The following is a 15,312-nucleotide window of genomic DNA, read 5'->3' on the forward strand; positions in this document are numbered from 1 at the left end:
CGCCGCCGCCGCCGCCCCGAGCGCGGCCCGCAGCCCCGACGCCGAGGCGAGCGCACGGGTAGGTGAGGAACCCCCCGCCGAGCTCCGCGCCTCACGACGAGCGCGCAGGCGCAGTAGCGCCGCGCTCCCCGGCGCCGCGGCTAAGCGCCGCTGTCCCCGCCCACCCCGCATGAAACCCCGCCCCTGCCCCGCCCACAGGCCGCCGGCGCAGCCAATGGGAGCTGCCAGCGGGGCGGTTGCCGGCTGCGGCGGGGCGGTTGCCGGCTGCGGCGGGGCGGCCGCGCTTCCCGCGCGCGGGCAGAGCAGTTGCGTGCGGGCTGGCGCGCGGCTCCTCACAGCTGCCAGCCGCGGGGGAGGGGCAGCGCTGCGAGCGAGCCTAACGCTCTCCTCGGCCAGGTCTGTACTGAGGACGCTGGTCCGATAGTGCAGCTGTCCTTTACTGCCACAGCGTTAACCGCTGGGACAGCTGTGGCACCTCTTCTGGAAGCGCTGCAGTACCAACAAATGAAAAAAATTAAGAAAAATAGCTAGACGTGCCCTTCCCTCTCGAGTAATTAAGGGCAAATCTCACCCTGACAGCTTAAGAGTGCTTTTCCTCTGCAGAAAACTTGCCATACATTCAGTGCCGTTAGCTGGCAGCAGACGGAGGTGTTCTGATGCGAAGCAGAAGTTTCAGGTATACGTACTTTCTTTCTTCACTTATTTTTTGGCCACTACTTTGGAAAGCATTCTGGTTCTGTAAGGACTGAACTGACCTAGGGACTAAACCTATTCCCCAATAAATCCGTACCACAGTTCTGACATTAAAATGACAAGAATGGTGTAGAGCTTGGTTGGCCTTGCATCTCTTTTATATTGCCAAAAGTATCGATCTCCAGTCCCGCCAAAAAACCACTAAGCTTTGGCCCATGGTTGTGAACCTTATCAGGAAGGCCAGAGCTTTAAAGGGTGACAGCACACTTCAGTGCGCTCCTTTACCTTTCTTTGGGAATATCCTGAAATACATGCAGTAGACTACATTTACATGTCTTTCCATTGTGGGACCTCTAATACAAGCTTATTTGTAATTGAATGGCTAGGTATCTCCTTTTAAAGGTGCTGTCACGTAATTTGGTATCGGTTTAACACATATAAATATGTGCAAAGAATTGCTTGTTTAACTGAGGAAAAGAAACAGAGTGGTGTAATTTAACATTACATCTATCACAAGTGTATCTGCGGGCTGGCGCTGTGAAGGACTGTCCTACAGCACATACCCACCATTTCATTTTTGTCGTATCTAGCAGGTGTGCAGTCACATAGTGAGTTAGTTCAGTGAGCTCCTGCCATTAAAACCTATTCATTTCTTTTGGTGTGTTAGTCTTTAATCAGATCAGTGGAAGTGCCATTACACCTAATTCATTACACTGGGCAAGGCAAGTATCAAACAGCATCTAAGGATGCAGTTTTACAGCAGAATAAACCAGCATTAAACTAGTTGCAAAACTGTCAGCTTCCTGAACTGCCTTACTGTGCAATTGTGCTAGCTCTATGGTAAGAGAATAGGTCAGATCCTGCAGATGGGAGCAGAAAGGATAGCAAGATTACAGCACACCCAACTCAGATCAGCTTCAAGTATCACAGTATCCACTCCAAGCACACTCAAGAGGCAGCTCTCTGTCACCGCCATCACTGAGGCAGAGACCTCTGAGCTGAACAGACTTGCACAGAATAAATACATAGTTAATGATCAAGCACAGAGATATCTGGTTTTATCTCCATTTGAACTGAAATAATGTAATTGCTTTGAGTCACAAGCATAATACAGGCCATAATTACAGGTGCTAACTCGTTCCAAATAAACAGAATGACTGAAAAATAAAAAATCCAGTTTTTAAACAGCTGAACTACAGAACTCCTGTTTCAGGAAACAAAGAAATAAAGCATAAAGAATGTATTTCAGAGATTAAATGGTACTTAAGACACAGTTTGTCCCCCTAGAAAAAAAAATTGTTTTGGAGAATCTATTCTGTGACTCAAAAGACCAAGATCTATTTTCTTGTATCTTGCGTAATTCTCATTTTTCAGGGTTGAGGGGGAAGTTAAAAAGTATTGATAGAACTTGTCCATCTTAAGACTTCAGTTCATTTAAAGAGCAAAATATCTGGAAGGTATTAATAATGAAATAAATGCAAAGAGATTGGAATTTTATCAGTACAAAAAGAAGGCTCTAATTCATTCAGTTTTTCTGTGTAATGATTGCAAAACCACAATGCTGCTCATGGACAAATACCTTAGCACACACAACATTTTCCGCTATGAAGAAGTAGAGATGAAATACAGTGATTGTTTTAAAGACACAATGTTTAATCACTGGAAACAGAACCCATATTAAATTGAGATTTTCAAGATACTATAGATTAACCTGTATGGGATCATGTGTCAGCTGAAAGAATCCTGTAAAGCTGAGGCTCTCTCTCTATGTAAAAAAGCATTGGAAATAGCTGGTACAACACAGTTAAAAATATTATCGAAGGTTACATTAATTCTCATATATATATATATATATATATATATATATATACACACACACACACATATATATTTTTCCACTGGGTAGAACTAGCAATTATGAGATTATGATATGGATTTTTAAGAAACAAAGGCAACAACTTCTGGATATTCTGACCTCTTCATTCAGTAGAACTGTCATTTAGGGTTGTGATCTATTATTTTACTGTCAAGCAAACAAAGAAGAAAACTGTAAAACCTTGGAATTATCCTGGAAGTTTACTAAAAGATACTAACTCTATCCACAGGGGAAAAAAAAAAAAATCTTCAAAATCATTTTGAACTAACTAAAGCAATAAAGAACTTACCTAACCACCAGTTTGTAATAGCTTTTAAAGTTTCTAGAAAGGAACTGTACAAACATATAAGTTATTGCTAACTAATAATACCACAAAACATTTGTCAGTGTAGTTTGAAAATACATCTGTAATTCAAAGATCTCTGGTTCCCTTAAAATTAAGTTATTGATCAACCATAACTTTTTAAAGTTGTAAGAGGGTAGTTAACAAGGTAACTTCACTTTCCAAAGAACAAACAACTTAAGATTAATTTGTATCAAACAGCTTGACAAATGAAAAATGTGCATGTCCAACAGCAATTAAAAACTCTGCAATTTTGTTTCAAATTCTAATCATACATATACAGAAAACCATGGGCTAGAATAGATGCAACTATGTGTGTATAGGTATATATAGGTATGTATTTTAAACATGAAACATGCACCTGAAGTCAAGCTACTCTTGAAAGTCTTAAAAGTCTACTCTTGAAAATATAGCCTCTGCTGATGTATATAAAAGCATAACTGACAGCAGTTAAAAAAATACAACTAAAATTCCAGGATTCAGGTGTGTTCTTCTCACTATCATGAATTTATGGAGACCTCACTCTCAGAATTAAACTTAATAATAGTAAGTTGAATAACAAATTCAAACTTTCTACAGAATTTCTATTTTTTAAAAAATAAAATAAAAAATTAATAATTTAAAAGTGCAAGAAATGTAAAGAAGTGAATTTGGCTGGAGTCTGCTTTATTTTACTTTCCATTGACTCAAAATAAGATTTGTCAATTCAATATGCTAGAAATAGAAAAGACAGACAAGAAAGATGTTAGGAAAAAAATGGTTCAGAATGAAAAGCAATTTTTGTAGGGCTATGGTGAAAAAACAATAGGGCAGACAACTAGGTTTCCATGTTTCTCTCTCCTGCCTATAGCAGTCAGATATTCATAATAAATTCTGCGTTTTAACTGAGTAAGAATAGCTAACCCTTTCAGAAAATTTTGGAAATATCTTTCCAAAAACTTAGAAGGAAGCTCAAGTCTTCTCCAAACTAGCCCCTGAGCACAAGTATGTTTCTTTCATAAGCCTTTCTGAAGTATTCCAAATACTTCTGGTTTTGTTTTTTTTGTTAAAAAAAATAAATTCTGTTCCGAAAAAAAACTAATGCTGAAAATACAATACTGTTTCATACAGTAGTTCTACTTCTTACATTCAGTATTCTACTTGATTGTTTTGGGGACAGTTTTTACTGCTTTCCCCCTCCTTGAACATTTCTCCTTTCTGCAGAAAAAACATCTGTAACAGTATTAAAAAGACTGGCAATTGAGTTTCAGAAATGATGAAAAAAATTGACAAGTCAGTTATTTTGTTTGTAGCATAAAACAACGAAGAAATAAAAATGGCACATCTCTCATCTCTAAATAGTGGGTTTAACCCTCCCATAAGGGCTTTAAATGATAAACGTTCACTGTGATAATAATTTTCCTTCAAAGAAAACTAAAGATCAGACCAAGAGCTGAATTGTTGTCTTGTTTAATTAAGAATGACAGTTTTATGCAAGTTTACCTACATGGGGAAACATACAGATAATTCCAGAAGCATGCTTTTTTTTTTTTTTTTTTGGTCTGCAACACTTATAAATCACACACAGATATTACTTCAAGCTTTTTAATAAAATAAATTCAAATATATCTCATTCTCTGTAACTATATTGTTAAATATCAAAGAAATATATACTTTTAAGAAAATGGGAAAAAATAAGCCACAAAAATTTCTGAATATACAATTCAAAGTCTAGTTTGTCAAATTTGTCAGAATTAAGCAAACTGATCTTACCAACCACCAGTTTAATTAACATGACCATTACCAAATCTTAAAGGACACTGCTAAAATATTTACAATAAATAAATAACTTACATCACTTGAAGTAAATGCTTTACAGTTTCCTGAATCAAGTGAACACAATCAAGMGTACCTATGCAAATTATATATACATATATATATAAAACAAGTCTGCAAAGTAATTCCTTTACAAAAGAAATTGCAGGAGAAAGTGTAATAGTCTATTGCATATCATAGAGACAGTACATACACACATCTACAGACTCCAATACAATCCAATCTTCATTTCTTCATTTTCTTCTTTCTTTCTTTTTTTTTTTTGGGGGGGGGGGGGAAAGAATCGGGGGTGGGGTCAAGAGGTTGACTGTTATCCATATGCCCAAATAAGTAAATGCAGCAGCATGCAGTCATGTTTGTCACCATGTTTTAAGGTAGGACAAACCTGTTTGTAGGAGCCAGTAGTGGAAAGTACATAATATTCTCAGCTTTCAGTAAACTGATTTGAGAATATTCAGCACCATAAGTACTTAAAAGGTACATAAAGGCCTTGCAAGAGCAGGCTCATACTAACTCTGTTTAACAGATTTCTTCTAACACTTGTTGTAGTAAAACTAATATTGCCCCAGTCCTGTTTTTATTTGTGTAGATAGATACAGACTTTTTTTAGATTAGGGAGTGCACAAAGAAACTGATTTCCTAATTGCAAGACTGCTAATAATGCTAAATACATCTCATTGTCATTATCTATTGAAATGGTTGAAACGACTTTCAAATGTACCCATCTGAAGATAAATGCATTGTTCTTACGTACAGCAAACTTGTACAAAAAAAATGAAAAGATGCTTAAATTGTGGTCTACTGAATTCAGCTTCTACCAGACTGACAATTATTTGGATTTGAAAATTATGTATTATTCAAATCAGCTTATTCAAATTAATTTTTAAAGAAGAATAGATGCCTAACTACTAGCTTAAAAAGCAATATAACCACGAGTATAATTCCTGGAATGGTGATAAAGCTAAATAACTAACAGCTTAAAACCCATATAAAATCTGGGCATAATTGTAAAACTGTGTAATTCTTAACATTAATCTAAGGAAGCTTACAAGATCAAGTGCAAAAAAATGTTTATAGCTAACTACTGTTCATTTTGATCTGTGTCCTGGTTTGACTCCAGGAAATTAACCATGTTTTGGCAAATAAAATTAAGTTGTCAGACAACAGCAGTTCCACAGTAACAGATAGTTTTAAAATTTCAAGTAATTTACTCACAAATATAGTTTGAAGACAGATAGTGTAGTTTTACACTATTTAAGTTTAAAAAATATTTCAATTGAGGTGCAAGAATTGTTTCATAAGTTCATATGTGGTAAAAGCCACAGCCTGTGAAGGAATACAACGAATGTAATTTAAAGATAAACCACGGTATAATCCTCTTCTTATTCCATGTTGTTGATACACGTATTTCAGTGTCTGCACCATTGTACTGAAAAAATAAGAACTCAAATCATTATTGAATGCACACATTCAGTAGTCAAAAACACTTTCTTCACTTATTAAATTTGGTTCTTAAGAGATCTAAAGGAAAAAGGCATGTGACTCCACAAAGTGGAGCATGAAGGTATTTCTAGGACTTGGAAGAGAGTCTGAACTTCTGCAAGAAATTTAAGCACAAAGACTGGGAATTGCAAAGAAGAAAGGATTCAGGTGTGGACAAATGGGGATTGTCTGCCTGGACTGAAGCGACTGCTTTCTGTAAAGGGACAGAAGGACAGTGCAGTCTCATCTAAAGAAGGAAGGTTTTTTCAGGCTGATAATAAATGACAGATTTTAAAAAGTTTTACACCAGAATAGTTGCACGTGTTGTCTTATCTGGCAGGAGGGAGTTGAGAAGCACCATTTTTATCTTACAAGTGTGATACAGAGCAACAGGAAAATAATTTTTCCCAGTATAACATCCACTTTTGAATTACAGAGAAAAAAAAAAATGAGGCTCGAATCCCATTCTTTTTCTTTAGAAGGAAGGGCTTGTGCTTATGTTTGCATTTAGTCCTGTAAAATTTATGTTTAGACCTATATTTCACACCTTGCACATGTATACCTTTTTTTTTCAGAAGACCTTTTTTCTCAAAACAGGAATACTAGTATTTGTGGTATGACATTCAGCCTTACTAAAACAGAATTTGAAGTATGCATGCAGGCGGAATGATTTTCCTCGTGTACCTAAATTGAAACAAAGCGAATAGACGCTAAAATCCAAAGCCCTCGAGTAAAAATCTAGAAGGTGCTCAGTATTTCCAAGCTAATACAGACATTATCCTTTGAGAACATCTTCCATATACCTCAAAGATTCAAGATTTCTTGTTTGCTTGTTTGTTTCATCTTCCTATTCTCTAAAGACATAAATGTCTACTGTCCTTCTAGGCATAGCTCTCTACAACTGCACCAAACTGTTTAATTAAGAAGCCTAATGTTTCTAAAGGTATTAGTTCTCAGAAGCATAAAGAACAGAAGCCCTAGAACAATTAACATGTTTTTATTTTAAAAGAACCTGAAGTGAAAAATAGTTAAGCTAAAAATTGATGCTGCTAAGGAGAACAGAACAGCAATTTTCACAGTAAACATTTCTAGGGTGTTTTCGAAAGGCAACTAAAAGACAGACTACTGTTAGTAGGATCAGATTTGCCATATAAGTTAATACTGAGTCAAACTAGATTCAGAGAACCACATTTCAACCAAGTTCAAAGCAACCAAGATAATCACTCAATTTCAAATTGCCCCAACCAAATTCAGTACCAGGAAAGTGGTTTTTTTTTTTTTTTATTTTATTTTTTTTTTTTAAGATGTAAGGGGCAAAGTGATTTCATTCTCTGATTTTAATGTTATTATGGTACTTCCACATCCACTAGACTAAAGCAAAGTACTAAAAACCTGAAAGCCTGGAGGCATTAGATCTGAGAACCTCAACTACAATGTGTGTGAGAGACATTACACAAAGTTATCTGACAGAACAGATTCTGTACCATTAAAAATCTCACAAATACCTCACTTCAGTAGAACAGCCTCTCTTCTTAAGCATCCTACTGATATTATAGAAAGCCACTGCAAAATCAGTTGAAATGCAAATAAAAGTTTGCTCACAAAAATCTAGCATTAGCAATAAAGTGTCATTAACTGTGTAAAGATGAACTTACAGGCACTTGTCAGAGTCTGGGAGAACTGCTCCTAACTGCATTCGCCTACGAGTTACATCAAGTGGATATCTACAGAGGAGATATTTGAACAACAGTTCAACCAGATGCATGATGACTACATGAATATTGTTAAAAAATGAATATAAATTCTATGTGAAACCTCCAAGCTCCTTTTAAGGGAGTCAGGAATCCAACTCAGATTCTCAGCTGAAAGTTCTCCAGAAAAGGAGACTTCCTCTATAAAATCAAAACCAGCAAATCAGATCTCTTAGCATGTTCCATTTGGCACAAGTAAAGGAGACACATGAAGATCAGATGAGAGTATAAAACAGTTGTGTAAAATGCTGGAGGGAGAAGATACCTGAATTAAAAATAAAATTATCCATTTAAGGATTAATAGAAAACATGCGTGACATTTGTAATGCAGTAATTTAGTGAAAAAAATGATGCCAAATCAGTGCAAATTATTTTATGGCCAAAATCAAAATACAAGGACAACATGAGACTGGGGAGAGCAGGCAAAGTAAAAACAGACTGATGCCAAATACAGTATCTTAGAAATCTATTTCAGTATTCCATGGCTTTGCAAATGATACCGTTTTAAACTTAAATTGGAACGATAAAACTCTGCAAGTTTGTTTATGGGACAAATTTTGCAGCTTAACAAAGAATATTCCAACTGATTTTAGTAGGAGTTTTGTCTACATTTGTTCAATACATACACCTTCAAAACCTCTGAAGACTAAGTATGTATGTAGTATGTGGAACACTATGAAATAAGTGAGTTCCAGAGTCAGATTAACCTGGTTAAAAGAACTTACTAATAATCAGACTTGCAAAACATCCTATTCTCAGGTAAAATCATTTCATTAGAATGAACAGCTATACAGAAAACACAAATAAACAACGCTCCAAACTTACGATATTGTCTGAGCTATCGCTCCAGCTATGCCACCACACAGCAGATTTACATGCGTTTTCAAAACTAAGACATCAGGATTATCTAATGAAGGCCGTCCAAGCAAGTTAGGTGCTTGAGCAAGTCCAATGCTCTTTAAGGTACCAAAGGTAAAAAATGAAAAACCTAAAAGGAAATTTAATTTTATATAGACTTTCACAAAACAGCAAACTTTTTGTTGATGTATGTATTGTTATAAACACAAAGCTGCATTTAGAAAATGAAATTATTTTCCAATTCTATTAGATGTTTTCCTTAAGCACAAAGAAATAGAATAGACATACAATGCTTTGTACTTCTACAGTAACTTCTGCACAAACGAACTGACATTTAAAGTTAATGTTAAAAACTCTTCAAATAAGCTAGACTGTGATTTTTAAATCACTGGAGTACTGTTAAGAGCAACTGCTAAGATCTACTTAAATTAAGAAATTAGTAAAACACATCTTTTAAATAAGAGAGTAGTTCAGATAGGCAGTTCAGTACGCAGTTCTGATGCTCCTCCATGCCATGTCAGCAATCACTTCAGTTTAATTACTTACACAGAAGTAACCAGGAGATGGAGCCAGTGTGGAGGCTCCAGTCTCCATCTACAGAGGACTCCTGGCCTTACTGATTCACTTGTCTGAGAGGGGGCCCTACTCTTGTGGGAAAACTAGGAAGCAGAACAGAAAGAAAACCACCACTTTATCTATCTCCTCCTCAGCTCCAAGTCTCAAAAAAGTTGTATTTTGCATGTTTTGGATATTCTAACACACAGAAATCATTTCTAGAGTAAGGTTAAAGAGTTGCAAATGCTTCCCACGGTCTTCCACTCAGCTCAGTCTTAATAAAGACAGAATCCTTCACTTTAATAGAAGCCTAATTAAGTGTGCAAATGTACTATGCAAACTTAGCATACCTGCCAAAAGATTGGCATATTCTGTTTTTTACTTACCCGCATATGGAGCCATTCCTACAACTGTTGGCATCAGACCTCTGTAGAACCCAGGAAAACCACCTTCCTTTGAAAGAAAAATATAAGCAAATTTGTGGCAAGAAATGTAACAAGTGTGTTAGGAAATTTTACACCTGTTCATACAAATTCACCCAACAACAATCTAACTAGCATCATCTAGCAACAAGTATCTATAAATCAAGTTGAATTTCTTGTGCCTGAAGAACTGAGGGGAGAACTGCCTGGCTCCAAATGAGATAAAGAAGGAGAAAAAATGAACAAGGAGGAAAAAAACAAAAAACAAAAAACATTTAAACTCAGAACCTAGGAGACGTTTCTGAATTACACACATCCCTCCTCCCCATATTTTTTGCTGTCACTACTACTTATTCTTGAAAGCAAACTTTTCTGTTGTTTGTTTTTGACTTTCCACTTCCAGTCTGAGCTATTTCTTAGCACCGAAGTGTCAAGGTAATTTTTTTACATTAAAAGGTTCAATGCACACACAATGAATTCATGTGTGTATTTTTCACCGACTCACTATTTTCAATGCTGTGCAACATTATTTAAAAAGCACATTTTGCTTTGACAGGACTGAAGATTAAAAATATATACCTTTGTGTAAATCATCTTGAATGCATGGATAATTCCCATGTACTTGTGTTCCCCTTTTACTTGGAACGCCAGACGAACTCTAACCATATCAAGAGGGTAAGTACAAATCACTGCTGTAATACCTTTATTAAAAACAAAAACAAAACAAGCAAACAAAACTCACCTACACCTTATCTGGTTCTAAGATTATTTTGAAAAACAGAATTTCCTTTCGTGGCAGTAAATATAAACAATTTATACAAATAATTTTGTTAATGAAACATTTTTTAAAAAAATCACTCATACTCAGCACATAGAAACTCTAGCTTCAGCAACACACAAAAAATTTATGTTTATACGTGGTATACGCTGAAGCTGCACACCTAAGCCCTGATTCTCCAAAAATGTATAGGCCTAACTGTATTCATACGAACAGTTCTCTTAAGTCCATGGCTCATAAGCATCAGACCAATCAAGTGCTTCAGTTTTTACTGGATTGTGGCCATAAAAATCCTGTCATGCCTAAGAGGTCAAACCACCAAATTTACATGGTTAATTCCAAAAACCTCTATCAGAATTTGAATACATGATTACTGGATCTGCATACATGTATATGTCTACTGTATCTGAAAATACCAGATACATTCTGATAACATTAAGATAAAGTCAAGATCCTACTAACGAAGAGTACTGAGTTTAAACAAACAAATCCCAAACTGTCAAATTTCACACTTTAACTCTGAATCATAGAGGTAAATAAACAGAACTAGATTCTGCAACTCCTAAATATACATGTAGCTTTATATGCAGCCATTCTTGTGCAAGGTATCTTGTATATAGCTACAGTCCAAAGAATCTAACCAAGAATTACCGCATTTTTACAGTTCATGTTATACCAGCACTTCTGTTTTAAGTTTCTGAACAAAGAAAGGTATTTATAGATTTCACAAGCTGCTAGGAAACCAGTATCTTAGGATTCATCCATTTACGAGCTACTTCAAAACTCTTTAGATGCTGACCAACTTGTAATTTTGTAAACAGATCACAAATGAAACTCCAATGTAAAAACAACTGCTGTAATACAGTTAGCTGAATAACAAGTTCTTTCCTACTGCTAGCCTTTGAGGTAAACCACTCACATCACTGACAAATGTTTGGGGGGGGGGTTAAAACTTTAATAAAAAGAGAGCTTTTTTCCTCATAGTATATTATTGCCACTAAAACAAAAAAAAGTGGGAAAAGAAAAATGGAAGCAAAAATATTTGTAATTTGGATTCTGTTCCTTAGAAATCACTCTGCTTTAGCTAAACACCATACCTAAAAATTGGTCCTACGGAGGATGTGCACACTATTGCACACCGGCAGGAAACTGACACTTCCTCTTAAGCTTGAGTACTCTCTGATATCTGGTTTTGTATGTACATTTCCCACCTTTCCCAGAAAGCCAAAAGAAAACAGCATCRGGGGGTAGGGGGGGGATCAAGAGARCTCCAGCAAAGTTCTCTGCAACTTTTATGTTTGGAGGAAAAAAAATGGCTAAATGATCAGACAGGAATACCATGATTAGATGGAGAAAGAACATAGCATGAACAAGCTATCCAAAAAAGCTGAGATTGATCAGCTGTCAATTAAGAATAAAAGTTGTTGTATTCTGGAATATCCTACCAGTAACTTTCATTTTAGAAGAGAAAAACACCTCTTCCAGAGATTTTGGACTATGCCTCTGAAAAGCAGACATCTCCAGTTGCAAAGTTAGAAGCTGCAAAACACCAAAGCAATTTAAGGACTGTTTCCACTGAACTACATTATTAAATGCAATCCCTCAATTTCGGAACGTCCAGAAATATTGCAAAATGGATTAATTCAGACAATTTTTGAAAAACAAGCAGGGAAGCTTCTACAGAATTCACAGGAAAGTAATCTTACTTCAGAAAACAACTTTATCCCTGCTCTTACCAATAATGCACTGATAACTATCCAGGAATACTCTCTGAACAAAGAGTAGCAAATAGACCAACAAGAGTTTGGTGACTGTACTAAGCTGTCAACAGCAAGCTCCAAAATAGCATTTTAATTGGAAAAAAAAATGTAATAAGGCTTTATTTTTATTTTTTTTTTACTGTACATTAAAATCTGCTAGCCATGAATTCTGAGGAGAAAAAAAAAAAGCAGGATTTCTAGCATTAGCAGCTCAATAAAGCTACTGTGAGCCACAAAATACGTTTTCTTGAAGAGACTGGGACAGGCATGTTGCTCTTTCTTCTTACTGTTGTTCATCTGAGCAAAATGCGCATTAGGAAGGATTAAGATTTCCTCTGAGCTCAGAAGGAACAATATCTTTTCCGGGAGGAATGGAGGCCAGCTTTTTGACAGTGAAAACCAGTGGGAGAGCCTACAGAAACATTAATCTCATTTCTACTCCCTAAATATTATGACTTGTCAAAGCTCAGACCACAACATCTTAAGGCTGATCCCCTGTCTTGAGGGAGTAAGGTCTCTTTCAGTTAACTGGAGCTGGGCCAAAAATTGCTCCCATGGCTGTTTAAACATGACAGAATTGAAAATGTATCTCCAACTAAGAGACATATACTGCAATTTTCCTGTATGAGATCTGAAAGAATAGGTCAATGTTTGGATTTTTTTTCCTCCCTCAAAGGAACCACTTCTAATATAGCAGAACTTTTTGTTGCAAATGAGGACTTCGTAAGTCCCTACCGCACTGAAGTCAGGGATAGATCTTTTTTTTTTTTTTTGCTTATAATGTTTTCTTCAAGCATCTTTGAGCACTCTTAGAGACAAGAAACTGGTTTACACAGACTAAGCGTAAATGAAGCGCAACAAGAATGGAATCATCAACATGTCTTTAATTACTTCCCAAGCTTTGGGAGTTATTAATGAGACTAGCTGTATGGGCATCTACCTTGTCTCCCAGTTTCCCTACTATTCTTCCATTCTTAGGCATCATCTTTCTTTGAAAACAAAAATAAACAATTTCTTTTTTTAAACAAAAATCAGGTAAAAAAATATCAGCCAGATAAACAAGTTTTTCTGATTTCTATATTGTGTTCTAGGTAACTTGTCCACAACTGACCTAGATCAAAAGCAGAACTACCAGATGATTCAGAGGTATAGAGTCACAAAAATGAGCACAGGCCACAGCCTTCAACTGCAAGAGATGTGCTCCTTCACTAATATAAAAAAGCAGATTAATTTATCAAGCAGGCATCTGCCCCCCAAAAAAAACTTCATAGACTATTTATAGAGATTAATAGCTGATGAGGGAAAAAAAAGGCAAGCTAAAGAACTGAAAAGTTCACAGGTCTTAATATTTCTAGACCTGTAACTTATAATTGTATTTCTTTCTGAATTGCACCTAAAGAAATAAACAGCACAGATTCTTTTATGTTTACTCAACTAGATAAGTCTTAATTAAGTCTTATTTAAAGATGGAACAGTAGTATCCACCTAAATCCATGCTATTTTCCAATTGCTTTTAGTTAGAAAAAAAAAAGTGTCTTCTGTACTTGTTTCAAGGAACTTGAGTTTATTCTGGTAATTTCTGCTCTTTTGTGGCTGCTTTTGAGTTAATCAAGTGCAGATAAGAAAATGCACTTGTTTGTGTTTTAATTCAGTTTTTTTCATTAAGAAAACTCGAAAAGGCTTGTATTTTCAAAATTGCCCTGTGAAGAAAAATATATATAGATATTGTTTGATCATTTGGTTTCCCAAACCACATTAATATCTGTGATTTTTCCTTTCCCCCAGCTGTCTTTCCTTAAAGGAAGTTATAAGGCACTTATCTGTTAATGAGGTGTTACAACTGAAATTTGAATCACACAAGACTCAGGAAATTCAGAGTTAAAGTTTCCACAGTAACTTTAACTTGGCCTCCTTAAATATATGCATTACAATAGGTTTTTCTTTTCTCTCACTTCACTACCCCCATCCTCACTGCTTTTCTCTTCACTGTGGACATGCCTTTGATCCTGTTTATCTGTTACAGAAGATATTCAAAAGTTGCCCACCATTTTGAAGCTGATTTAGGTCTGTTGAGTGTTAGCAAAGTTGGAAACTCTGGCATAAGCAGGATTTAAGTATCAATAGCATACACTGAAGTGAATACAGATGGCTGTGTGGCTGGATGACAGAAAGGGGACAAAGGGGAAAGCGAAACAACGGCTACCCATCTTCATCTGCACAGTACTGGGTTCCAAGAAACTGCGAAGACCCCTTTGCACCAACACAAGGGTGCATGTCTCCTGCAGCTATTTAAATGTGGAAGCAGCAGCAGAATACCCCTTAGCAGAGCCAGAAAGAGACTAAGCCGGAGGAGCTAGAGCTAGGAATATGACCAGTTTCCCTAAGGGTCTTTTCTCACATTTGCAATTTCAGATTCCAAACTCTGTGTTCATATTCCAAACTCTGTTCTCCTTGGTGCCTCCTTCCTCTTACTATCCTCAGTACAAGCACCCCTCCCTTACCATTTATCTAATTAAGACCCCCAAAAGTAGTTAACATCATCTAGTAAACAACAAGATTCTAAAATGTCATACTATCAATATACTAGTGCAACGTTCATTTCACTGCACACTTAAGTCTAGCTTATGTACTTAGTCTGGGGATTCTCCACACCAGAAGCTTCCTTTGTACGGTACTTAAATGTACCACACTAAGCATTGCAGCTGATTGTGCTTTCCAGATAATACCATATATGAAATTTATTTCCATTATTCTATGAAGAAGATTCAACCAGTAAGGTGCTTAAAAATGATGACAGATGTTACTAATTTAGTTACACAAAGAATGCCACCATATCCAACATTCCTGGAGTTAAATTGATATTTTAATGTTTATACAGTGCTCTCTGAGAAGGCTCCTGAAAAAAATAATAGTAAGCTTTTGGAAATAATAAAAAGCATTCTTTAGTGCACTTAAAGGCAGGACTATATATATATATAT

The 15,312-nt window shown here is 36.2% G+C and overlaps 1 protein-coding gene across 1 annotated transcript in view; it reads right to left on the reverse strand.

The window, feature by feature from the left end:
- Positions 1-4,963: 4,963 nt before the first annotated feature.
- The window catches only part of SLC25A16 (solute carrier family 25 member 16), a 13,328-nt gene continuing 2,979 nt past the window's right edge, over positions 4,964-15,312 (reverse strand). Inside the window, exons 3-7 of the mRNA XM_085305540.1 lie at positions 10,375-10,496; positions 9,760-9,826; positions 8,786-8,948; positions 7,865-7,933; positions 4,964-6,156 (exon numbers count right to left, since the gene is read on the reverse strand). Of these exons, the coding sequence (XP_085161666.1) occupies positions 6,000-6,156; positions 7,865-7,933; positions 8,786-8,948; positions 9,760-9,826; positions 10,375-10,496 (578 nt within the window). The 3' untranslated portion in view covers positions 4,964-5,999. The remainder of the gene's footprint in view (positions 6,157-7,864; positions 7,934-8,785; positions 8,949-9,759; positions 9,827-10,374; positions 10,497-15,312) is intronic.

This window comes from Rhea americana, unplaced genomic scaffold (assembly GCF_003343005.1).
Source record: "Rhea americana isolate MKP2758 unplaced genomic scaffold, rheAme1 scaffold_222, whole genome shotgun sequence".
Lineage (NCBI taxonomy): Eukaryota > Metazoa > Chordata > Aves > Rheiformes > Rheidae > Rhea > Rhea americana.